A 27,391-nucleotide genomic window follows, 5' to 3' on the forward strand; every position below is an offset into this window, starting at 1 on the left:
ATAAAGTCTAAGTACATTTTGGTATTTGATTTTGAGGTTTTTAATCATGGAAAAGTCACAGCTCCCCCTGCCCCTTTCACGTACCAGGACACAGGTCCAGGCCCCTCACTCCCAAGCCACAACCCTCCCAGCCCTGCTGGTGCCCCTCACTCATTCCCAAGCCCTTGGGCCCCGCCAGTGCCCCTCACTCCCCACCTCCAGCATCCCCACCCCAGCCCTGCCGGAGGAGGGCCTCAGCTGCCAGGCTATGGGGCCAGAGACCCAGGTACACAGTCGCCTGCAGCAGTGCCCAAGCCCTGGCTGCCACCCACGGGCATGCAGAGCCTCGCTCCCCTTCCCCCATGGGCATCCAGGGTGGAGCAGAGCCTGTGGGAACTCCATGCCACCGTGGCAAGCCGCCCCCTGCCCGCCTAGAAGCAGCGAAAGGCACAACTCCTCACTGCCACCCCCGCTGCTGCTGGGAGGGCAGGTGGTGCTTTGCCAGGGTGGCATAGGACCTGGAGCAGCAAGGAGCTTCCTGCCCAGCCCCGCTCTGCTCTGCCATGCTGAGTCCCACCCACTGGGCCGCAGAGGCCCCAGGGGAGGGCAGCAGGGCAGGGAGCCCCAAGCCTACAACAGGCAGCCTGCTCCCACCCCCACCTTGCACACAGATCTGGGGGGCATGTGCCCCTTTCCCCCCCGGAAGATGCGCAGCAGCAAAGAGATGGCCCACTCCCCTCCTGCCCCCCAGATGAGCTGCCCAAGGCTCCGTCCTGCTCTCCACCGGGGCCCAGCAGCCGCGCGTTCTGGCTCTGGGACCCAAGCCCCACACATCGCCAGGGCTCGGAAGCAGCCCCTGCTCCAGCCCCGCCCAATTCCCTCCCTCCCTCCCTATGGGGGCCTCAACCTCTCCTTCCCCCCACCCCAGACTTACCTGCGGGACCAGCTCTCCAGGCTGCCTGGCAGACATGTGCATGTACATGCACGTGACACCCCTGCCTGACTGCCCTCCTCCTGCTCCCCCAGCCCCTTGCAGCCTGCAACTCTGCCAGCCTACAGAGAGGTTATTGCAGAAGTGGAAAATATGCATGTTTCTCAGTTAAAAGGGGAAATCCGCGTTTTCTTCCCATTTTCCCGCAGGAAACAGAAAACCCGGATCCCTGTCAATGAGGCCCTGTAGAAGCAAAGGTTCATTTACAAAGAACACTGCAACAACAGGGTTTAACCTGCTAGATACTCACTATGCTGTGGACCAAATTTACTGGTAAGGTGACAAGGCACAGAACTGTGCAATCTCACCAAGAACTGGATCCGGCCCTACACATTTTAAATGCACTTTTAGAATGCCGCAGCACGGTTTTGGTGGTGCTCTAAATCAACTCAGCAGATTCTTGGTTAATGGCATCTCAGCAAGTTTCGTGCTGGAAAGTTCAAGGGCTGAACTCATCTGCGCAGAGGTAAATGGCACTCTACTAAGTCCACATGATCAACTACACTGGAAAGAGAGATTCACACCCAAGCTTGCAGACCACAAAATATAGCCAATCTGACACCACCTGAATGATGTCAAGCCAGAAACTCTTTGGAAAGTGTAGGAGTAGGAGACAGGAAGAAAAGAAACAGCCATTTTTTATGACAGCCTAAGTTTAAAAACCATCTTGCCAAAGTTCACATTTTTATCATGGACTAGAACACTCTAGGAAAGCTTGTAAGCTTATAGGAAGCCTAAAGGCACTGGGGGCAGAGGGACAAATTACACCTCAGTCTGACAGGATGTGGTCAAGTTTCCAAACACGGTTGCCTAAGTATAGGCTCCTCACTCTATATTCTGGTATTTACAGTGCTGAGCCGTACGTTCAGCATACTTTATCATTTGGCATATACTAATCATCTGTAGGAGCAGGTTCTTTCAGTGCCTTGGCTCAGAAGTACTTCCTGAAGGACAGCTGTTTAAATATATGTACTGTGTATGATACTTGGATATCTGGGGGAAGAAGTTATTCCTAGACTAAATTTGCAGTATGTATGTATGCTGCATGCAGGTCATTAAAGTCCCTTAATGAATCCATTTGAAAAATGAAGAATTATTCATCCACTCATAATGTTTTGTTTGTAGGGACCACAGAAATCCTGAATCAGCTTTTCCCAGCTCTACAGACACTGTCCCCTATGGTTTGTTGAGCAGCCACTGCTTTCAGTGGCCAATAATCAACCTTTTTCTTTTGTATTACTAGCTTCAAGACAGACAGCAGAGCCACCACTTAAAAACTACCTCTGCAGCAGTCTACATTAAAGAATTCCCAGCAGACTGAAAACGTTTCTGCCCAAGTGAGGTAGTGTTAACACCACCCTGAGAACAACAAACAAGAACAGACAGACAAGTTGACTGCTCATTAGGCTGCATGATACCACGCTGCCAGCAGGATGCTGCTAGGTATGTTCCCCTTCCTCCAACCTCCTTCCCTCCCATTGGGACATTGCTGAGTCTTTCCCACCAGCCAAGTCCACTGCTGGCTCTAACATTCAGATTATACCAACCTCAAGGAAAAGACTTTGAATTCCAAAACAGATCACTGCTATGCATCCAACCCAGCTTTCAGGATTTCCTCCCCCAGCTTCTACTTATATATCTTTTATCAGTTTTACTAACATTCAAAAGAATTTAGGGGTAAGTCTGGGTGTGTAATTCAAATTCACTCCGTTCTCATTAAGAAACTGGGGGATTGTGTGGGTGTCGACCCCACAGTCAAATGGGTCGCCAACTGGCTGGAGGGCCGCACCCAGAGAGTGGTGCTGGACAGGTCATTTTCAACCTGGAGGGACGCGGGCAGTGGCGTCCTGCAGGGCTCAGTTCTCGGGCCTGCACTGTTCAACATCTTCATCAGTGACTTGAACGAGGGGGTAAAAAACACCCTGTTCACACTGCTGATGACACTAAGGTATGGGGGGATGTGGGCACACTAGAAGGGAGGAATAGGCTGCAATCAGACCTAGACAGGTTACAGGGGTGGGCAGATAAGAATAGGATGGGATTCAACACCGACAAGTGCAAGGTGATGCACCTGGGGAGGAACAACCGGCACCATACCTACAGGCTGGGGAACTCCCTTCTCGTCAGTGCAGAGGCAGAAAAGGATCTTGGAGTCATCACTGATGCCAAGATGAACATGGGCCAGCAATGTGGGGAGGCAGTCAGGAAAGCCAACCACACCTTGTCATGCATCCACAGATGCCTCTCAAGTAGGTCCAAGGAGGTGATCCTTCCCCTCTGTGCGGCACTGGTCAGGCCGCAGCTGGAGGACTGCGTCCAGTTCTGGGCGCCGCACTTCAGGAGGGATGTGGACAGCATGGAGAGGGTCCAGAGGAGGCCACTCGCATGATCAGGGGACAGCAGGGCAGGCCCTACGAGGACAGGCTGCGGGACCTGAACCTGTTCAGCCTCCACAAGAGAAGGCTGAGGGGGGATCTTGTGGCCTGTTACAAACTAGTCAGGGGGGATCAGCAGGCATTGGGGGAGTCCCTGTTCCCCCGAGCACTGCCAGGAGTGACCAGGAATAATGGTCACAAGCTGGCAGAGGGGAGATTTAGGCTAGATATCAAGAGGCGCTACTTCACGGTCAGGGCGGCTAGGGTCTGGAACCAACTTCTAAGAGAAGTGGTGCTGGCTCCAACCCTGGGGGTCTTTAAGAAGAGGCTAGACAATCACCTTGCTGGGGTCATTTGACCCCAGTACTCTTTCCTGCCATGGCAGGGGGTCAGACTCGATGATCTGCTCAGGTCCCTTCAGACCCTAGAAACTATGATGCTGAACAGTAAGTTTCCTCCTTCTAGTCATTATTGTCTAAAAGCAACTAAATTACATGATCCATATAACGGCAATCTAAAATTGGCTTCACTTAGGCAGTGGCTTCCAAATGATAAATTAGGAGTTTCAGATGCTGGGAGGAGTGTTCAGCTGAGTCAGCATGCCTGTGTCGTACCAACACACAAACAATCAATGAGCAGCCAAGACCAGAAAAAACAGGGGAATAAATCTTGCATGTTAAACAAGCCTCAAAATCCATTCAGATCCATCAGATGAATTAACTTAACAGAACTAGCATCCAAGGGCAGGAAACATAAAGTAAGTAATATTCCAGTTTCAGGAATTGCCTTAGCTAGTACATATGGGACAGATTGGGGAACTCTTATGTTCAGTTTCCATCTCTACTTCCCCACGATTAAATTTCTAAACTCCACATTCACATACAGTGGGTGTAATACCACCTCTTTCAAATGGTGCTGAAAGACTTATTTGCAACCTGCTTTGGGATCCTTAGGTAAGATATGAAAGATATGATACTGTATTTTGAGGCTTTGTCCTTTTCAAAACCTGACTATTGAGGTAAACAAAACCAAGATGTTACTCACAGCTTCACTGACTTTGGCCAAGTTAAAATTATATACAAGTCTCTGCTGGATCAGGACACTGAATCTCTCAAAAAGGCACCAGCTTCAAGTTACTAAATTACAGCTGGGTAATTTTATTGGGGGGCAGGGGGAAGAGAGAGAGTCATAAACAATCACAATTTGGCCTCAAACAAGGAGGATTATCTATACCTGAAAGTCACACAAACAGCAAAGAAACTTAAAATAACATATTTGTCTGCAGAATGATGACCAAAAGATGGCTTCATTTTTTGATTTCACTAAAGAAGGGCTAACTTCATGTGTGTTCAGGAGCTCACTTTGTTAACAAGACACTGCTAGTAATATACTTCAAGCTATTTTTGTTCATCCAGGTCACCTAACTCCAGCTGTCTTCCTGTCTTGAGCAGGGGGGTTGGACCTGATGATCTGCAAGGTCCCTTCCAGCCCCTAACAAATCGATGAATCCCTGACACAGAACCAGAGTAATTCCTAAACTTGTGACAGGCAGGAAGTGTCTATATGGTTCCTTCCAGGGAACTCCATGGCATTGACCGTAGGTCCAAAAACCTGACCAAACAGGCCTGGCTCAGTGGCATCCCAGACCGCCCAGAGCCTGTGGGCACAACTATACCATGAATAAATGATAAGAAGCAATGGGCAGGTGGAACAGCTATTTTCCAAGTATCTCACACTTCTTGTTTCGGTGACTCCTTCAGTATTGCTTGCTAAGAGATATTCTGAGGAGGTTTACCCAGTCATCACAAAGGACTGTGACTTAGGGAAACAGAAGCATGTGAATCTCCAGAATCAAAGGTGTTGAATATCCCAGGAAAAACATGAGAGATCCTTCAAACAGAATAAAAGGCCAAGGAAAGCGGAACAGCTTTGAAACAGAGTATCCCCCAGAGCTCCTGTAAGCAGCTCTTCACCTGTCAAAATTAGTGGTTGGATTGCCAACATAAGGAAATAAACTGACACAATAATTTAAAAAACATTTACAACTCTGGGGAAATGGTTCATTGATGGTAAAGCTATTCAGTGTTGCACCACCAATATGGTCTGCTTCTTCAAACAAAGAAACAAAAAATCAATACTTCTTTACTTTGCTGCAGAGAAAATTTTACCAAAGCAGAAAGACTAATTCCACTCTCACTTGCATCAAGTTGCTCCAAAGCCAACAAGGCATAAGGCCCATATCTGTTTGGGGCTGCCACTTCGTATTTCTCTAGGTTTATGTCATAAAGTAAATCACAGTAGTACATGACAAGTGCTTCTCATCAGAGAATCGCCAGGTGCTTTCTATGCATGTTTCCCAGTTAAATATTCTTTTTCATGCATGGATTATTCTTTATTATACAGGTGTACAGTACAGCAGGATACCAAAAAAATTCTTTGTATACCCTGCTCTACGGGCAGCTCTGTGACACACCTTGATGTTAGTTCTTATAAAGAGTGTGGGAGGCTGCCCTGGTCATATTAAAGAGTCTGCCATATTTGTGGTCAAGGCCTTATGGGCCAATTGCATGGCTCCATACCTCCCCTACACCATGCCCCATGCCTTGCAGGTGGCAACCTCATAGATGTTCTACCAGTTGCTTATGCAGCCCCTCTCTCGGCCTTCCATTCCCTCGGCCTCTCTCATCCCTACTCCGCGCCCTCAGATCCCTCCGTCTCTCCAATTCCTGGGCTGCCAGACCCCTCGGTCTCTCCTCCAGTCACTCCCTGGGCCCTCAGATCCCTTGGTCTTGCACAACCCCTCCTTGGCAACCAGGCCCCTCAGTCTCTATCCCAGCCCCTTTGGTCTCTCGTCCTGGACTCTTTAGGTCCTCCACTTCTCCAGACCCTCAGACCCATTCAGTCCTGCACTCATACAGCACCCAGTGTAATCTAGCTTTCCCTGATCCTGTCTGAGATGTATGGGTGGTGCCACACTACAAATGGAAAAATCATGAACCCCATCAAACAGATGAGACATCAAAAACAAAGGGTAAAGCTACAGAGTCACCTGTCCCCTCCTCTGATTCACCTGCTACATTTGAATGCAACAATGTAACAAGATTAGGCAAGGATCAGACACTTGCATGCATTCCCTACGCTCCTCATAAGAGAAATATGTATAGGACAACTGGGTTTCCTTTCAACACAAGTTTTCAATTATCACAAATCTCTCATAATACAGAGGACTTTGAAAAGTGGCCATGTCCATCCACAACTGCACCCTCTCAAGCTTCACTCTGCAACATATTTTTTTTTTAAAAAAGCTGTTTGCAAGCAAAACACTGGAATATTTTTGTGCAAGTGGAAGGCAGGACTCCATCCACAGATGCATCTCAAGCAGGTCCAAGGAGGTGATACTTCCCCTCTATGCGGCACTGGTCAGGCTGCAGCTGGAGTACTGCGTCCAGTTCTGGGCGCCTCACTTCAAGAGGGATGTGGACAACATGGAGAAGGTCCAGAGGAGGCCACTCGCATGATCGGGGGGTAGCAGGGCAGGCCCTACAAGGACAGGCTACGGGACCTGAACCTGTTCAGCCTCCACAAGAGAAGGCTGAAGAGGATCTAGTGGCCTGTTACAAACTAGTCAGGGGGGACCAGCAGGAACTGGGGGAGTCCCTGTTCCCCCAAGCACTGCCAGGAGTGACCAGGAATAGCGGTCACAAGCTGGCAGAGGGGAGATTTAAGCTAGCTATCAGGAGGCGCGACTTCACAGTCAGGGCGGCTAGGATCTGGAACCAACTTCCAAGAGAAGTGGTGCAGGCTCCTACCCTGGGGGTCTTTAAGAGGAGGCTAGATGTACACCTTGCTGGGGTCGTTTGTCCCCAGTACTCCTTCCTGCCATGGCAGGGGGTCGGACTAGATCTACTCTGGTCCCTTCCGACCCTAGAAACTATGAAACTATAACTCCAAAATGGCATATATTTTGCTAATAACTGCTGGTATCCCTGATATGATGTCTGACTGAAGTAACGTAAAAAAAACTTGGAGATAAAAAGGGGTTTGTTTTTTCTGCTAGACACTTCAGAACAATGTTAGGGCAACGTTGATACCCTTTACAGACAATTCATAAGCTCTGCCTATATAGTTTATTAGCTCTGAGCACATACTGAAAGATGGGTATTTCACTAGGGTAAGCACTCGTACACTCCTTTTCCAGACACACTTGCTACTGAGACCCTGGCTACATTATAAGTACAGCAGTTCCTTTGTGACCCATTCAGGATGCTTGGCCAAATCGGAATGCCAGGCGATATCCGCATCACAGTTTTTCTGCCACCACACCTGCGTTTGATGTTCATATCTGCTGATTAATGAATCTCTATCAGTGCATTTTGGGAAAGGCTTATCCACAGAGCTACTGCAGAGGAAAAACAGCCAAAGGACCATACAGAATGGTACCCGCAGGACATGAAGCAATGCATGCTGAGATTTTCCTCTTCACGCATAATCAAAATCAAATTTGGCAGAAGCCAAATCAGTCAAACAGGTTACAGTACCATAGTTAGGTGAGGTCTCGTTTAAAAAAAAGAAAAAAGGATCTCAAACAGTACACACCAGACTGGCCCCAAACAAATAAGCATGTGCTTGCCAGTTCTAGGTATAACACCCTATCACAGTTATGAACCAAGCATTAACTATGCTATTTGCAAGCATAAAACCTTACCAGTTCACAACATGACCAGCTCTTGTAAAAATGGGCTCTCACCTTGTAAAGTCCCACCAGACTCTCTCTCTCTCTCACTCCTGCATGCACAAGCACACACATGCACAACACTACATTTCTCAACCATTTGAGTCAGAGCACCCCTCCACAACTTTTTTTTAATGTGGCAGCCCCCCCAGCCGAGAACCACTGCTGTGTTGCCACAACTTACTGCAGTGGTTCCCAAACAGTACCACTGCCCCAGGTGACAGCGCCCCACACGCCAGCTGGACAGCCAGACTGGGAAGGGCTGCAGCACACACGTGTTCTCCTCCTGCAGCAATGTTCTCTGATCATCCAAAAACAGGCAGGAGAGCCGGCTCATGATGTAGCTCTTCCTGGTCAGACCCTGCATGGCATCTCTCAGAAACACAGGCACATCTGCGTAGGGCCAGCCTGGGAATGGCTGCTGCACAAGCTCCTGACTGCTTTGGGGCCATCAGAGAGCCCCAACGGCTCTCTTGACTGCTTTGGGGCCATCAGAGAGCCCCAACATAGGAGGGCTGCATGCAAGCCACAGCCCTGCGTGTGAGGCAGCTGTCCTAGCTGTGCCATGGCAACATGTGCACCATGGCACCCTGGTTGCGAACTACTAAGCTATACGATATGGATCTTGCTTAAAAGGCATAATCTAGACAAGGTCACTAAGTGGAGCAAAGTGGTGCTCAGTATATCTGAGCTGAGATAGGGAGTCGTTTGCTGAGTCTTCTGATGTACGCCTTTAATACTCCTGTATGACACCAGGCAATAAGAAGGTCTAGCATAAATCAAACAAACAGCAAATTATGTTAATGTACAACTCAGAGGCTTAATGTTTTTAAAGCCATAAAAGCTATGTAGCTAAAGAAAATAGTAAGCCCTTCACAGTTCATCTCTTTCTAACCCTCATTATTTATAGTTTCACTGCAATTTATTCTCTAGCCATTGAGCAAGGACATTTTTTTCAGGTAAGTTTAGTAACTAAAGCCATGATGAAGGAAACAGGCATGTTGTATATAAGGACAAGGATAAAAGGCTAAAGAGTTGGAAAATATCTGTATGAGCAACTTTCCAGACTGACAGGTATCATCAAAAGACATAGGACCAGTCACCAGGCCTCCCTTCAGAGAAAACAGCAACTTGGAGATGTACATCTATAGCAGGCAGGTATGAACCCAGAGAGATGGCTTTTCAGGCAAAGACCACTTTTAAGAGGACATTTTTTTAAAATTCTAGGGTTGTCTCCATTTTGCTTTAATCACAATTTACAACCAATAGCCCTGCCACAGAAAGATAATCTTCAGGCAATGCTGGGGATGGCCTGCTTCATTCTCCAAAGATGCCAAGTTCAAAGAGGATACAGAGAAAGGACAGTAATAAGTCACCTTCACCTGGAAAAGCATTCATCTGCCTGGCAAGTGCAGTTGCTGCCTCCATCTCGGCTCACACTAGTCCCTCCTGGAGCAGCAGAGCTTGTGGCCAACCCCCAGATACTTTTGTAATAGCATTCGTGATCCAGACTACCCTTGATTCCTGCATCCAAACCTGCCTTTCACACGTGTTGCAGCCTTTCTGGAAGTTTTTAGTGTTTTTAAGTTTCCTTCCATCCCACCCTTTCTCCAAAAACAATCCAAATGCCCACAAAAGGACAAAGCATCCAGACCCAGCAAGGCCCACTCTAGAGCTGGAATTCATCAGCCAGTAGCATCAGCAGTGCTTTTCTCCTAGTGAAGCCTGAACCAGGATTGAACAAGATGGTAAACAATTAAGAATAATATCTTAATAATCTCAGAGAAAAGGACTTCTGTTGGCGGATATCTTTTATTGGACCAACTGCAGAGCTGGCAGGGACACAGACAGGCTTTTAGGAACTGTGGCCCTCTTCCTCAGGTCTCTGAGGGAAAGAAAAGCAGCAGAGAGACTTGCTTCAGACCTGGCTCACTATCTCCATTATGTACGCTGCTTGTCATGTCCTTTCACAGCACTTGATGAAGCAAGTTTGTGCTAAACGAAAGCATGAACTAAATGCGTTTTGTTGTTTTTTTCTTGCAATTTCCTAGAGGAATCATCTCTGACCCAAGAATTCTAGATTTTTGCATTTTTTTGGTGTATATTTACACACACACAAATTTGTCCTTCCTGCGCTATCCCAGGCTGCCTCCAGCAGTGTCACGATGGCAACAATGTGATCACACCTCTTACCACCTGATCTTAATACAGAGTTTTGCACAAGGCTTTTCACGAGCATGCGCGCGCAGGTGCATGCACAAGCACATGCACACACACGCACATTGACATGTAGAATCTATACAGTGCAAATCTATTTTACCCTTTAAAAAAAAGAGACAACAGAGCTAAACAGGAGAGAAAAGAAAAGCTTTTGCAAACCCCATGTGTACCCAAGAACGGGATGTCAGAGGTACGATCAGGTCGCTCCCACGACACTGGGATAAAATGGGAGGGAGGAATTCACTCAAAACATCCACAAACTGAGCCCAATGCCAGTGGCACCAAGCCCCGCCAAGCAGGGACGGGAGGTGACCTAGAGCAGCGGTTCTCAACCTTTTGCAGCTTGCCATGACTACATCAACACGTGGGGGGGGGGTGTCCCCAGAGGCCAGTCAAAGAGCAGAGGGGGGTCCCCAGAGACCAGTCAAAGAGCAGAGGGGGGTCCCCAGAGACCAGTCATGGGGGGGGGGGGTCACCGAGCGGGTGACTGAAACGCGCAAAACGGTGGCGCTTCTGGTTTTGCAGCCATGACCCGAGTCCCACCACCGGTTGACAAACCCTGCCCCGGAGCACCAGCGGGACCTGCTGGGAGGGCCACAAACCACCAGCAGAAAGCCAGCTCTGAGGGGCGCCGTGCCCACGAGGGGGCTCCGGAGCCCGCCCCACCCGGCCCCCCCAAAGCTTCACCCCTGCACGTGGCGGGGCAGCACCCACCACCCACCTCAGGAGCCCCGCCCCATGCCCCTCCCTCGGAAGCCCCGCCCCCATGCCCCGCGGAGGGTGTGGTGGCGCTGACCCGCCAGGCCGCCGCCGCCGCCGTCCTGGCCGTAGCCGCGGCGGCGCTGCAGCACGAAGTAGCGGTTGGAGCGCTCCAGCACCCACAGCTTCAGCGCGTTCTTCAGCAGCACCTCCTCGGGCTTCAGCCACATCCTGGCGGCGGCCGCCCATGCCCTGCCCCGCGCCCACGTCCGCAGCCCGCCGCAAAGCCTGCCGGGACTTGCAGTCCGCCGCCCGCGGCCCCGCCCGCCGCCGCTCCCGGCGGCCCCCGCGCCGCCCCAACGGCGTGTGTGCGAATGGGGGGCGGGGGGTGAATCGACGGCAGGCTAGGTGGAGCTATGCGCGGGTACGTATGTGTGTGAAGTGTATCCAAGGCAGTTTAGCTGGAGATACACCCATGTGTACAAATGTGTGTGGGGGTGTGCGTCAGCCACGGTCTAGATAGAGATCTACACGTGTGTACAAATGTGGGGGGGGGGGCATCAACAGCAGTCTGGATAGAGACACACACAAGTGTGTAAGTGGGGGGGTGTATCAAAGACAGTCTAGATGGAGACATACACGCGTGCACACCTGTGTGTGGCTAAGGCGGCTCCTAGAGCCCCGGACTGGCAAACCCCGCAGCATTTCTCAGGCTCGTTTCCTTTCCTTCTGTTTCTGTCGGTGTTCTGCCTCCAGGGCGAGACGGTGTTCCTCCAAGAAGGATGCACCTTCCCTCGCAAGACAGCACCAGGTAGCCCTGTCCCAGGCTAGTTTTTCCCAAGGTGTGGTGCCAATGAATGAACGGAGGCTGGGGCAAATAAATATACAAAGTTGGTTTTTCCATTAAGAACCGGGCTGTTAAATGAGTGGCCAAATCCCACTGGCATTAACGAGCATCTCATGAGTCATGGCCTCCAACTAACTAACTAATTTGTTTGCATGCGCCCCAACACTCGATGCCGAGGAAGAACAGAAAGAGAAGTTTTATGCTGACCTTGATGAAATCCTGACTATCATCCCGAAAGAGGAGAAGATCATCCTCCTTGGAGATTTAAATGTGAGAGTTGGCTAGGATTTTAACATGTGAAGGGGCACCGTTAGGAAACAAGGAGTGGGCAAGGCCAATTTCAGCGTTATCCTCTTCCTTAATAAATGTGCAGAGCATGACCCTGTCATCTCTTCCGACAACATGACAGGTACAAGACAACATGGCAACACCCTGCCTGAAAAATGGCACCTCCTCAACTATGTCATCGTAAGAGCATGTGACTGAAAAGATGTCTTTATCATGCGTGTTCTGAGAGGAGCTGCTGGCTGCTGGACCAGTCATCACTTAGTGAGATCAGTCATGTCCATTAGGGTTGCACTGAAACATCAAAAGCACTCCAAATCAGTCTGAAGACAGTACAACATCAAATGCCTTCAGACTCCTAGACACCGCCAAGCCCTTCAAACAGATCTCATCAAGGACGTCACCAATTTTTGGGATTAAAAATGATAGCACTTATGTTGAGGAAGATGGGCAAGCTCTAAAAGAGGCCATCCATGAGGCTTGCATGGAATCAGTTGGCTTTATCACCCAACGTCATCAGGACTGGTTTGATGAAAACAGTGCTGAAATCCAAGCCCATCTTGATCAGAAGAGTAAAGCTTTCTGTGATGCAAAACCCTCCTACGCCCAGTCAGCAGCAGGGAAATTTTCAGTGACTTAAAGCTGAAGCTCAGAAGAAGATTCAAGAAACCAAAAAGAAATGGTGGGAAGAGAAAGCAAAAGAAATCCAGGAATTTTTGGCTGACAGTCATGACATGCAGAGCTTCTTCAGTGCAATCTAGGCTGTGTATAGACCAAGCTCTTACAGACTCACCCTGCTTAAATCTGAAGCTAGCAGTACGCTCCTCAAAGACGAGCCCATCAAAAACGGCAGGAAGGAGCACTACCAAAAACTCCTGAACAGAGAATCAGTGGTGACTGAAGTAACCAGCAAACCCATGCCATCCCATCCAGTAAGGGAAGCACTTGTCAGTCTACCAACCTCTGAAGAAGTCCACCAGGTAATAAGACAGATGAGCAACAAAGCATGTGGCCCTGATGACACATGCTCTCCAATAACACTAGTCATGAGTTTACTAGATAGTATCCATAGTATCCACTGATTTGTATGCAGTGCACCATTAAGATGACCTTATAGGTAACCGAAAGAGCTGTACTTCCAGATCAATCTAGTATTTCAGATACTTAAATGGGAAATAAACAGGATGGTAGAAATAAAAGAAAAGGGAATAAACACAACACACATAGGCAGGGACCAATAATATACCTAACTTGGGTTTTTTAGTATTGTTTTTAGGATATATGCATCCTGCTTAGGCTATTTTATTTACACACACACACACACACACACACACACACACACACACACACACACACACACACACACGCAACGAGATTAAAATGAAAAAAAAAGTTTTCTTGTAAAAATGTATTTGAGAAATAGTTAAAAAAATTGAATTTAGAATTTTGATTAATTAAATTTCAAGCTTTAACCAAAACTATTGCAAAAATGGTGACCCAGCATCATAATCTCTAAGATTAAACCTCATAATGCCTCTGAGAGACACTGGCAGTGTTGGAGTGATGTTGCAGCAATGGTGGCCTAGGAATTATGCAAGAGGCAAGGATTTTTGTGGGTAATATCTTCTATTGGACCAAGTACCTGGTTGGGATAAAGCTAGATGCGATGAAAAACGCCTTGCATTTGAGGGCATATCTAACCCGAGAGGCAGACTGGATACATGATTTGCACCCATTGCTTCCCACTGCCAACACAGTCAAAGCTGAGAAAGGAACTTAAGTAAAGAAATCGGTGTGCTAGACACTGGGGCTTTGTTGTGGAAAAAAATGATAGCCTTGTATTTCCAGTTATATGCTTGACGTGCAGTCATCACTGTTTTAGCTCCAGCAAAAGAGCTTGATGCGTCTAGTTAGCTTGCAGTGACATCACTTATCAATTATCTCTCTACTTCCTTGGAACTTGTCACAGAACAGATTGTAATGTCTCCTCACTGACTGTTTGTCTTGCATAATCCACCAAATAAACTAGCAAATATTTGAGCTCTGGCTTTCAAAGTAATCAATGCAAATGTTTTGAATGGTCACATAAGCCTCATGTTCCTGCGATTTTTAGTGTTTGGCTTTTTTAGAAGTTTCACTCCTCCAAACCCATCTTCATCACTAATACTCATGATGACTGATTAAGACACCACTTTCTGCTAATACTGTCCAGTCTGCACCTTCTTTAATGTAACTGTTTCCAAGATTTTGCCTGCCAGTAAACTTTTCGGTAGGGGACTTACGGGTACAAGCAAAGGGTAGGCAAAGTCCTGCCAAACACTCACAGAACATTTTGGGTGATAATGGCCTAACTACTTCCCTTTCAAGAAGAGGGGACTATGTCTTAGCCCAGAGTATCAGACTGGATGCCGAATAGGAGATGTTTAACCCCAACAGAAGGTATGAAATGGGATGAGCTGAATGATGTAAGATACCATCTACAGTAAGGGTCTGTAGGATCACTTAGCAGGAGCATTGCTATGCTTGCTGCAAAAAGAAAATGGCAGTGAAGACCAGGTAACTGTAGTTTTAACATGTTAGCAGGGCAGCTGAAATCTAGGTTCCTCTTCCCCACCAGGCTGTCTACAGCTCACACAGAAACTACCACCTGCCTGCACAAACATTCTCATGTTGAAGCCATTGTGCTGCACTGATGTGTAAAGTGTGCGACAGCAGTGGCATGCTACCCCAATTCCTTACCATGAGAATAAATCACGTCTGGAGGAGGAGAACTCAGGCCACACACATACTTCTCCCTGGTACTTCCTCATATGCAAAAACAAGCTTAACAAGGCATCTGTGTAGTATGCGTGATGAGTTGAGGCAATACATCTGCTGTAGACATGGCCCTGTTGTAACCAGCACCACAATCTTTAGTTTGAAAAGCTGTGGCCTCAGGGGACGGGGGTATGTGGAAAAAAACTTAATATAATTTCAAGAGGAAAGGAGGAACTGAACTTTTCTGAGTATGACTGATGAGGGATGAAGAATAATGATCCAGCTTCAGAGTTCAGGGCACGACCAGGAACACGACCAGGCCCTGAAGAAGATGACAATCCTCTGTAGCTAGGTCTACATGGACTTTTGAGAGGTACCCTGCTTTCTAACATGCAATTTTACCAGCACAGGTGAAATGACTTAATTACATCACTTTAATTATACCATATCATTCTGTCTGTGGCACTGTTATTCTAATAGTGTCCATGCTAGTGGGGGACAGGCAACGCTTTAGCAGTATAACTACAGCAATACAAATGCACAGGGCAAGCCCTCAGAGAGCAGGTATACAGACTACAAGACCAAACTAGATTCGATTAAATGTTTGCAGCACATTCTAGGCAAGTTGAGTGAACATCTCTCTACTGGTATTTAGCCAAAACACCAATGTTGGTTACTTTCTCTTGTAGACATCAGTTCTTCGCACTTCCTCTTTGATGCCTGACTCCTTGTTCTGCTTTCTTAAGTATCAGAACTCTTTTCTATGCAAGACTACGAATCAGTAACTTTTTGTTACTGTCTGAAAAAATGTAGACTTACTTGTGCAAGCAGCGGTAAGTAATACTTCCCTTTGCTGTCATTTTTCTTGTATTGAAGGTCTAGGATGTTTCTCCTTCACATTTACTTGGGAGGTAGATTCATAACTGAAGTCTATTAAAATGCACAGAGCTGCTCTGTCATTTTTGGTGAATGTATTTATAGACACTTTAATTCTTTCTCAATCAGCACAGAGTAATATCTTCCAATCAATGCATTCCATATTAAAAAATAAACATTTATTTGATGCGGTCGAGCCTCTTATTGCTCAAGTATCTTTAAAACAATGGTGGATTGTTTCCTTCAAGTGTAATCCACAACCCTGGATCTTACTTACATTAATTGGTGCTGGCTTCTCCGAGTGACACAAGGGAATGCTTTTGAAGTTACATCACAATTCACAATTTTACCACCCAATGTGGAGGATCTAAGATACTGTCAACCTGATGTGGGCTTAAGTGCTTTCACAGCTCCCAAACTAGACCCTGGCCTATTCCATAAGTGCCCAACTGAAGCTAGCAAGCTTATCATTGGGCATGTCCAGACATGCATTTAGGCGTGCCTAAATTTAATGTGCAATGCAGGCTCACGTCTACATGTGCATGTGTTAAAGTGCATTAATGTGATGTGTGTGGACTGATGTGAGACTGCCAGCTCAGTCCATATGCAGTGTTAATGCGCTTTAACGCATCTACCTGTGTGTTAATACGCTTTAGCTATTCACGCCCAAATTTAATACCTGCTTTTGCAGGTATCGCATTTAGACACAAATAGCCTAAAACTGCCATTTCTAAAGTGCATTAAGGGCATGCACATGTAGACACATGTCCTTAATGCACCTTAAATTAAGCTAAAGCACCTTAAATCTGCATGGGTAGATACACCCATTGGAACCAAATAACCAAAAAAAGCAGGGTGGTTGTTACTAGTCTTTGTATCTTTCAGGCTTATTTCTCTTCCAGGTGTGTGCATGCATGCAAGAGGGGACAGTAGCCATTGAATACTGGAGAAAGAAAGGTAGGGCCAACTTCTCAGCCGGTAAGTCAGCAAAGCTGGAGTTCATTGAAGCTATGCAATTGAGATTCAGAGTTGTAATATGACCTGGCACCAACGTTTGAAGTGGCAGAAAGTCATATGGAGAACTGCAGACCCCTGGACCGTGGTTCTGTAATACCAGAAATTCCTCATTTTTCTTCCTGCACAAGAAGACTCCAGACTAAAGAAGGAAACCCTTCACACTGTCTATACTTTCATGTCATTTTAAACACAAGCCCTTTGTGGAAGAAAATCCTGTTGCTTTAACAAAGGGGAATTTCCATCAAAATAAACACATCCTCTCCAGGAGGACTCACACTCCCAGCTATCGTAAAGCCTACAAAAACAAAAACACCACCACGTAGCTACCTGCTAGTTCACATCTCTACCTACTTCTCTGCACTTGTTGAGCTGCAATCTTTGAGTCTTTTTCCTACAAAGACCTGTAACACTTGACTCAAGTCCCTCGATTGGTTTCCCCCAGGGGAGAGAGCTACAACAGCGTGACTGAGCCACTTGCAAGACTCGCCCTTAAGGAAGTCTATTCCTCGCCATGAGCATAACAGTAGAAATGTATATATTACTCCATTGTAACCTCAATCCTGTCCTAAGGTCATCAGCAATCTACCAATACCGCTTGCAAGCACCACTGTACTCCCTGCTTCAAGTTTACGATCAGGATCTTTGTAAGTATGCAACATACAGAAACTGTATCAAACTGCCAAAAGATAAGCCTGGAGGGCCTTTCAGGAATGTGTCAGCTCCTATTTTCCAGCAGGAGGAGGCCAAGCCCCAGAGATAAGATAAGGTAATGGTTTTGTTTTTTTCCCCAACAACCACCACCTTTGCTCTGAACAAGTTAGTAATTCCCATTGTTGCTTGTGAATCAGACTCCATTGTGCTTGTGTATTTATGGCTATGATGTGGACAATTTCAGACCTATAAAAGGTTGTGCCAAGTGATTTACGCAATCCCATAGTGACGGAAAGAACCCCAAACACACGGGGTATTGCTTCTGTGGTATAAAACTTTAACATTGCTACAAGTTTTGAATTTTCAACTTTTGCTACAGAATAGTTCCCTTAAAGCCAGGATAACTTTATGCAAGGAACCCAATTACTCTTTGAATGCTGGTAAAATGAAATAGGGGAGAAACCCTGAACAGAAACAGTTTCAAAATAGGTATCAAGGACATGGATGAATTCTTGCAAGGATGGAAAACGTGAGCTGTGGGGAAAGCCAGGTTTTCACTTTCACAGAAAATGTAGGTAGCCAGTATTTAGAAATAGCCTAGCACTTGCAATTGTGTTAATGCAAGAGTAATGCTACATCTAATGATGACAGGAACTAAAGAGAGCAAGGTTACACAACTGCCTCTCAACTGTGTGTGCGCGCTAATTTCTCAACAGAATATATTCCCCACCAACCAGAGATATGTGCACGCTACACCTATTCCTTTATTTATTATGCCTCAGCTAAATAATCAGCCTCTTAAAACATTTTGTATATAAAAAAAATTAATTGTGCTAAGTGTATTAGGCACTTAGCAGAACTTGCAACCTGGAGAAAAATTAAGTTGTCTAGATTTTCTGTATAGGTTTTGTACAATGATAGAGCAGAATATTCTCCAGGTATGCACAGCCTATGAAACCCTACTACCCTTTGGTATTAGCAGGAGCAACAACAATGTTAAGCAAAAGACTAATGGCTTTATAGTATTTCAGAGAACTGCAGAAAGTTTCTGCCATCTTCTGTCTTTACATTTGAGGGATCACCCATTTCCATGTCATAGGAGCATGACTGGAAGCATAAAACAGCAACATGCCCCACTATAAATGAAACTTCAAAAGGCAGCCTGATTCATCAGTTTGGGACATATCATTCTGCAGTTGAAGCTAAATGGAAGTTTTTGGTCTCTATTCACACGGGACCAAATCCAGGAATAACAGAGCATCCACAAGGTCTGCTGCATGGCAGTTTGCACATATACCTATACAAACCAATACCAATGGGGTTCCTAGGAACCTGGTAGCTTGCAAACAACTGTCTGCTCCTGTATCCAGGTCTTAGTCATTCTTTAGAAAGAAATTGCCATTATCTTGAACTTGTGCCTGGCCATTAAAGAATTAGATTCCACTCATTTTCTCCAGTATGAGCAAGCAGCCTGACTTGAAGCAAAAAACTGGCTCAAACAGTGGTACGGAGGGCGTTTCTGCAAGTGCTGCCCAGTCCGATGGCTATACCCACTGGCTGTTACTGTGCTAGTCCGAGTTAATGATTAAAAAAAAAAAAAAAAGCGCTATGCTTAGATTTACAGACGCACTTAAATATCCATGGGGAATTCTACTCACCAGCATGGATGAATGGTTCAATTCACCAAGTTAACACTGCAGAGCCACCTCACTTTTGCTTTGCCACATGACAGCAGTGTCAGATCTGAGCTGCCTTCCATTTTACCTTATCACCAGGTCAAGATGTTCTTACTCTAGAAAGGCCAGTTTAGATTGCACGCTTCCTTTGTGCTGCTTTGTGGCTTTCGATAAAATTCCAAACACAAGGACATGTTACCCTACAAAACAAAACTTTAAGATATGCCTGTTCTGATAGGCACAGAAAGTGGTCAGCTGTTACATAGGTTTTATTGTATCCAGTTGACAAAACAGGATGTAGCCACTATGCATGTCGTCTCACCCTACAGCTATCTATTGTTGCCTCCTTTACACATTTCTTACGGCTCATTGAGAATGAAAAGCTTTTTTGGGGTGAAGAACCACTTGTTGCAGTTGTAGCATAGCACTTAGGGTACCTATACAGGAGTGCGGAGACCACTTCAATGTTCTGTAATTTCAGTGCATTGGAGTAGACTCGATTAATTGAGTCTGCCAGAGCATGGCAATTATTGCACTCCAGCAGCCTCCTGTGTCTCATGCATCAGTGTCCCTATGCTTAAAAGTGGCAGCAGGGGGTTAAACTAAAGCTCTAACAAGACCCTGATACATGAGACGTGGCAGCATTTTAAATTGGAGCAGCTCTTAGAGCCACTCTAATTAAAGTGCTGCCTCCCCCCCGCCACCTCCCAGAGCACATGTAGAAGTGCTCATAAGCCTCCAAGTCCTCCTACAACTGCAACAAATCTATTTAATCATATTAGTGTTGACAATTTAGAAAGTACTATCCATTAATGGTGCAAGTATTTGAGTCTTCTTGGTCTTTATCCCAGAAGTTTAGAGGGAAAAAACCCAAATAAGTTTTGATCTATGAACAGGGGGCGGAAAAAAAGCACTTGAAGGTAGCTGCCCCTCCAAGAGATTTTACATAAACTTTTGCCATCAAAATAAGTCATAGACAAGCCAGTAGAATATAGTTTTATTTACATTTCATATTCAAAGGAATTCACTATAAATCATGAATTATTTACAACATTTTTAAATTACACTGCACAGAAATAGGAAGAACGCATTGTTTCCTCCCAGTAGATTCAACAAATGAAAGTACTACATTATTATTGCTGTTCTTTAGAGCAAGTTCTACTAGCACTGACATCAGAAACACCAACACAAATTACAACAAAATAAAGTGCATTTTTAAGATGCATTTAGTTAACTTTGGTGGACAAGGCTCTGGACTTTGAATTAAGGCACCGTGTTCCACCCAAAAACCCTAGTCCAGCTCCCCACAAATGTTAGAAAGCTTTATCAGAAATAATTTTCTATCTGTTTACATACAGCACATCAGTTGTCACTGCAATTTTAACCAGCTTGCTAGACTAAGCACCCCTTATGTCCTTTTCCAGCTGTTGCCTTATGTTATTTTATTGGGTCACTTTCAGGAGACCTTCAATCTCAGTGGACAGACTTCACACTTCCTCCAAACCAGGACTAGCAAACATTGCTGGTGTTGAAGCTATGGAAACAACTCCTGGACCCAGCGGTAGTTTTCAGACTCTGCTTACACTATTTTACAAACTAGAAAAAAGCCAGACTTGTTCCCTTTACAATGTTATGCAAATCAGATGCAACTGGTCATTTGAAGCCCTTGAAACATTTTTAGGAATGTGTCTCAGATGGATTAGAATCTTTGCCTTTTATCTCCACTAGGTTAAATATATCCCAAAAGATATTACAGGCAGAAAACACTGACAGACATTACCTTGAATTTTGTCCTCTTACATTAGTGCATCGGTATTACTGACGTTGCTTTAAGACACCCATCTGCATCAGTTTAAACAAGTAGTCATCCAGATCAAAATTAATTTGGTTGTAATAAAATTCTATTTTTATACTAAATCTAGAAGCCAAGAACCTCAAACAACAAAACAAACAATTCCCAAAAGAAACAGCTACTACAGAATGAGACAGTCTTCTCCTTATTTTAAAGAAACCTGAACAGCAGTTTTGCTCTGTAATAGCATGGCCATGTTAGGCAGGTTTGGTTTAGTGTTAAAATCTAACTATTTTCTTCATCTATTCCCTTGAAACAGCTCGTGTGGAGAACACTAGAACTAAGGTCCATGTGTAACAACGTGTTTAAATGAACAGAAGGTTAAGCATTCCAAACCACATAATTATGAGTTGTTCAAACAAACAAACAAACAAACAAACAAACAAAACCCTCTCCTATTTCTTCCTGATATTTCCAAGGTAACATTGCTGCAGTGGTAGTCTACCAGTTTGTTGGTATGTCTGATGTATGCGTGACCACGGCCGGCAGTTTGTTACAGAGGGTCCAACTGTTTTGCTGGATGGATCAGGTTTAGGACCTGATTTCATGATCACGTGTTTCATCTGCTTCAAAGCTGGGGTTATCGAGGTGTGGGAGGACATCCACAGCTGGAGACTGGGAATTATTGTTGACGAGATGCAGGTCATCATGGTTGCCATCTTTCAGAAGAAAGAGAGAGTCAACAATCAAAAAGAAATAAATTCTTAAGAGTTACCATTACCCCGAAGCATGTGTAAGGCCTCAAGTCCTCACCCTCAGCCTGATCAGTGAGCTCCCTACACATGAAGTCCAGGCCCTTTCAGGTTCATTTATTCATTTGATCTCCATGCCACCCTTTCCAACAGAGGCTCAAAGCAGCTTACAATAAGAGAACAGAATATTTCTAAACACAGAAAGTGACAAAATAACTTCAATGGGAACTAGAGTATCAGTCTGAGACCCCCTAACAAGGTCTCAAGCTTTGTTTGATGAATGCCTGCACAAATTGGAAGGCCTTACAGTGCACCTAAATGCTGTGCCCAGGCTCCAGCAATTTTGAAAGGGAGGGAGTTCCAGACCTGAGGAGCATTGCTGAGAACAATCTGTCACACAAATAGATTTGGCCTATTGATACTCACAGGAAGGTGCTCTTGGCTGACCTCAGAGATCACAATAGGCAGTAAGAAGGCAAAACCTTTGGGCCCAGTCTGTCTAGGGCCTTTAGAGGTCTAAACCAGCACCCTGAATTGCACCTGGAAAGTTACTAGGAGCTAGTGAAGACCATGGCCACCTCCTTACTTCCTCATTTTTGGTGTCCAGAAAATGACAACTAGACTTTGGCATGAACATCCCAGACAAGAGAGCTCCAGATTATACAGGAGGAAGACAAAGAAATAGCAGAACAGACAAGAAGCTTAGCAAGAAGGTAGCAGCAGTCAACCAGAACGATTCTACCATACACTAGACAGGGCCATGCAAGAGGGAAAGGCACTTGAAAACCAGTGGCAAAGACAGAACAACAGCCAAGCTAGTTAAAAGAAAAAAAAAATTATGTACACGTGGAAGTGGTGTATGTTTGGCTACAGGGGATCGGCATGAAAAATGTCTGGGGACCAACAGCTGGCCTATGTGGAAAGATCTGTTTGCACATTCGAGTGAAAAGCACAGGCCCAAAAGTAAACACCCAGCTGTGCTTTCCAGAGCAAAATGCCCCAACAGGTGGCAGCAAATGCCACTTCTTCTGAATGATTCTTTCAGAGCTGCTTTTCATTACACTGCTACAAGTGGGGTTTTGTTGGATGGGGCAGGAGGGGTATACTTATTTATTTATTATTTCTCCCATTTAACACCCTACTAGAATCCATTGGGAAAAAAAAGGCAGGAATTTAGACAGAAAAGTGTCCAGACAGAGCAAGGGTTGGCAACATTTTTGGGCAGAGCACTAAAAACACCTGCAACCTTGACTTGTAAGATGTTGGCGTGCCAGGGGCAGATGGCAGGGGAGCTGCAAGGGGCCCAATCCTTGTTGTGGCAGCGAAGCCCTGGCCCCTTCCCCGTTGTCTGCCCCAAGGAATGTGCCAAGCAAAAAAATGCTTTCATGCACCACACTGGCACCTGTGCCATGGGTTGCCTACCCCTGGTAGAGTAACAGCAAAATATTAAGCCACTCTTTAGTTTAAATTTCAAAGCAAGGTTAAGAGTGCAAACCAGACAGGAAGGATATTTCACAGGAGATGGATTTTGCTACATTTTCTAGCCCATTCTAGTTTAAAAAGAGAGGAAAGCTCTTATCAAAAGAACTTAAAAGTACGATTACTTTATAGAGGAGAACTTTAATAGCCCAGTAAGAGATTTATACAGTCAGTCACACCCTGTTGTTTTCTATTAAACTTTGGAAAATCTGAAATTCAATTTAAAAGCATTTGCCATTTCCAGTGGAACATTACTTTAGCTTTCCATACGTCTTCTCCAACTACTGAATTTATCTCAAGCATTTAGATTTAGCAGTATTTTAGAAACTACATTTGACAGGCAACTGTTACAAAAGCAGTGAAGTGCATGTGGGGGGGAAGAAAAATCAAACATGCCCTGGAGACTTCAAGCAGTAAGCCTGTGGATTCTCAATTTGTTCTTTGGATGGTGCTTCCCCATCTGCATTTGAAGCAGTATTTGCTCTTTCAGTGCAAACGACTTGTTAAAAGCTTGACTGTTCAATGTAAAAACGTGTAAACTTCAGGAGGCAAGGTTTGAGGAGTTCTCACCACACATACTGAGAAGCTAAAGCTAGTAGAATTTATGCCATGTGATACAGCTGGGACAACTGAACACTTACTCTCCGTAGCGATGTGCTCCTCTAGAGCTGGTTCATCTGTTCCTTGTACTGAGGCATAGCCAGACGAGGCAGTCTCACTCCGATTATCCTCTTCATTAACTGAAGCGATAGTTGGCGTTTCGTTCGACGCGGTGGCTTGGATGGACTCAAGTACATCTTCTATGTCTGGCTGTGGGCAATTGTTCAATTTAAAATGAAAGCAAGGTAGGGAGAGGGCCTATGAAGATGCAGCTTGCCCAACATTGCTGGGACACTGCTCATTCACGTAACACATGCCTGGTTTCTATGCTCTTCCTTGGAAGCATCCACTAACTGCCACCACCAGAGACAGGAGAGTGGGCTTGATGCACCTGTGATCTGTCCCAGTAGCTGTTCATAAGAACAACTGTACTAAGCTGTCAGAGTCAGCGGTGATTTCCACCTGAAGATGCAACCACTTTACCGTTGCTACAGACTCACCATATTATGGCAACTACTGAAAACCCCAAAGCTTGTCCCTTGCAGCTTCAGAGTGACCCACCATTAGCATACAGTGCTCCAGGAGTCAATGCCTCTAGGAAGGAATGCCAACTTACCTCAATTCCCAGAGCTTTGAGTATATCACACTTGCACATGGGACACGTCCTGTGTTCTAGCAGCCAGGGGTCAATACAGTTCTTGTGGAACAGATGACTGGTTGGAGAAAATAAAGTAACAAACAAGTGGCATTTAATTCCTGACACTGCCATGACTAGAGGTGACCAACCTTCCCTGCAACAAACATGCTAGGGGCTCAGTACAGTACTGAACAGATCCTCTCAAGAGGTCCGATACACATACAGACTTGCACGCATTCTGTTTAGTACGGTTACCAGAATACAGGCAGGAGCAAGCTAGTTGGTCACATGCTAATCCTGGACTCCTTGGGCTGTTCAGGGGTCTTTGTATTTCACGTATTTTACTTGCAACCACAAGTAATTGCTGGAACCCTAGATAGACTTGACCAGGGTTGCCTGTGGGCCAAATGCAGCATGTGGGGCTCCCCCTGGGGTAGGAAATTCAGCAGTGGGGGGAAAAACAGTGGCCATTAATATGGTCACCTTACCCCCACCAAACTCCCAAATCCTGTGCTGCCAGTCACACCATGCCCCCGCATTTGGATTGGGGCCAGGCCATGCCCCCTCTGCCCCCAGGGCCAAGTTGGGGCCAGGCCACACCCCCTCTCCTCCCCCCATGGGACCAAGCCACACCTCTCTTCCCCCACCACATGGCCCAGGTTGCAACTAGATAGTCCCCAACCCCCACTCTGTATGAGCAGATGATGCCTACAGCAGATCAGCACCACTAAAGACAGATGCACTGCCCATCCAGCCCACCAAGGAAAGAAGTTGGGCATCACTGGACTAGGCCATAAGCATAAGAAGTTTGTTGAGAGTTAAAAATGAATAGTCTGTTCAAACCTTAGCTGAAGGAGGTGTCAGAACAGGAAGGGCTTAACCAGCCACACTGTAGGGCAATTGTGGCTCTATGCCAACTTAAAGTAATCCTCTAGCAATATGCTCCCCACGGAGATTTGGGAAGGGAACACTTACAACTTCTAGCAATGCAGATTACTTTGAAAAAGCCATGAAAATCAATTCCTCCAGAGTGGCATTACATGACTATGCTTAGAGCTATAGTTCTCCGAATAGGTTCTTGCTACAACTGATTTATAACTGTATTCACCTGTAATTGCCATACCTTGTTCTTGTAAGTGCTACAGGAATCTAATAAGCACAAGTTAGCATATTATCTGAATTATGCCCAGTCTTAAAGCTGCCTATCTGTGTACAGTTGGTTCCAAACTGATAACCCCTATATTTGTATAAGCCAAGTGAACATGAAATTCTACACCTCAGCCCTAGATTTAAGGTCAGCATATTTGTTATGCAGAAGCACATGACTAAATACCACTTGCTTCTGCAAAATCTAGGAGAAACCTTAGTTGACCAATGCCGTGTCCTCAACCTGAGGCACGACACCTCCAAAGTGTTTTATTTTCAGCACGCAAAAGAAAATGGGCGTGTACAAGGAATATGTAGCATACCATCTGCTCTAATACAAGTATGTATGTCTAGAAATGCCTCTGCATACACCAATTCTGCCACAGACCCAGTTTAGGAGACATGGGACGTGAGAATGCAAAAATCCATTGAAACTTTCTTAACAGTGATCTAGTTTTAAATGACTTGCCTTTACAACCTTCAACACAGACCAGAACTCAGCAAGGCACAGCGAGATAGACTATCACCAGCCAGAACTGTGCTGAAGTGTGCAAAGAATACCACGCTACCTTTACTGTTGGGCCCCTGTACAGAAAACACTAGACAAGGTGGCCCGTTTAGAGATGTGCTTTGCTTACCATCCCAAAATGGGTTTCTTAATCTCCAGTGCAGGTTTGCCAAGTCATATTTGATATAAGAAGCTTGTCTTAATGAAAAAGACAAGCCAACAAATAGTCAGAGCCTTTGTAGCACAATAGCACAGAAAAGGCTGGGCTTCCAGTGTGCCACCAGCATGCGAGAAAAAAACCCCCTATAGATTACAACCCTGATCCCGTATCAAGGTCTACCTGCAGCACTCGTTCATACACCAGCAGTCAAAAGTCCATGTTATCCCTCCCATGCTACCACAAGCCTCTCTTACACAATGACCGTACAAACACAGCTCAGAGTTGAAATCATTCTTAAGAATCCACTCTTTGCAGAGTTCAAGTGACATATACTCTTAAACCAGAGCCAATGGGTAGAGCATTTGGACTTGAGAGAAGCAGTATTAAGGAGGAATACCCTACCAGTAAGTCTATACATCTGAAATAATGTGTTTTAAGACAACTGGTATTTCTACTCAATCATCCAAGTTTTGCTTTTAAATCCCCTTACGAGAGTTAGGGATCCATCCTCCAAGCACAATTACTTAGGGTGCATATGAGCCTTTCTAGTCTAAGAAGTTGATGCATTGCTACAGGCAGTCTCTTGGGCAGCTGCTGAAAGCTAACTGCCAACATGACCACGGGACAAGACAAATGTTTAAAGGAAGTGTTCTTGCATCTCATATGCTGTCACCATTAAACCGTTCAGCAGTGGACTGAGAAAGAGACCAGTTCCTCATTTCTTTCATCAACAGCTTAAGTCCTTCGTGTCAGTGGCAGCACAGACACCCCCCTATGTGGTAACAGATCACAGCACACGTTTACATACGATTGTAACCTTATGCAAGACCACGCGGATCCCAGCTTTCATCCGTTAGATACCCCTGCTTGGGAGGAGAAAGCAGCCTTACCCTGTGATCTGTCCTTCCTTCCAAACTCGATTCCCAGCTGACCACTGCCTGTATCCTTCTCACACGAGAAAGATATTTCATGCAACTCTGCCCTCAACACGGAGTCATCTCACTTGTACTGAAGCTTCCAACACTTGAATGCTGAGGCAGCCCCCTTCCAACATACCTGTACTGACATCACCAACTCCTCAAACCTGACAGACTGTAGACCAAGACCGAAGCTGAGAAAAGCTTTCAGCTTCAGCTTACTAGCTAGATTTTACCTCAAAGAAAGGCCAAACTGCTGTAGCTAATATTTTCCCCAAAAAGTAGTCTTAGGCAA

At 45.7% G+C, this 27,391-nt stretch overlaps 2 protein-coding genes across 6 annotated transcripts in view; both read right to left on the reverse strand.

Annotated features, from left to right (window-relative positions):
• Positions 1 to 11,379, reverse strand: part of TBC1D8B (TBC1 domain family member 8B) — a 60,133-nt gene extending 48,754 nt beyond the window's left edge. Inside the window, exon 1 of one of the 4 annotated variants that reach the window (XM_090061362.1) lies at positions 11,094 to 11,379. In XM_090061362.1, the coding sequence (XP_089917488.1) occupies positions 11,094 to 11,226 (133 nt within the window). In that variant the 5' untranslated portion in view covers positions 11,227 to 11,379. The remainder of the gene's footprint in view (positions 1 to 11,093) is intronic. The other 3 variants (XM_090061361.1, XM_090061364.1, XM_090061363.1) reach the window with 3 other exon arrangements.
• Positions 11,380 to 20,087: 8,708 nt separating this feature from the next.
• RNF128 (ring finger protein 128) overlaps positions 20,088 to 27,391 on the reverse strand; it is a 55,831-nt gene continuing 48,527 nt past the window's right edge. For both annotated transcript variants that reach the window (XM_090060235.1, XM_090060234.1), the window contains exons 5-7: positions 24,345 to 24,441; positions 23,770 to 23,938; positions 20,088 to 21,616 (exon numbers count right to left, since the gene is read on the reverse strand). In XM_090060235.1, coding sequence (XP_089916361.1) covers positions 21,489 to 21,616; positions 23,770 to 23,938; positions 24,345 to 24,441 — 394 coding nt within the window. In that variant the 3' untranslated portion in view covers positions 20,088 to 21,488. The remainder of the gene's footprint in view (positions 21,617 to 23,769; positions 23,939 to 24,344; positions 24,442 to 27,391) is intronic.

The sequence above is a fragment of the Crocodylus siamensis genome, chromosome 8 (assembly GCF_052110815.1).
Source record: "Crocodylus siamensis isolate JL-2025a chromosome 8, ASM5211081v1, whole genome shotgun sequence".
Classification (NCBI taxonomy): domain Eukaryota; kingdom Metazoa; phylum Chordata; order Crocodylia; family Crocodylidae; genus Crocodylus; species Crocodylus siamensis.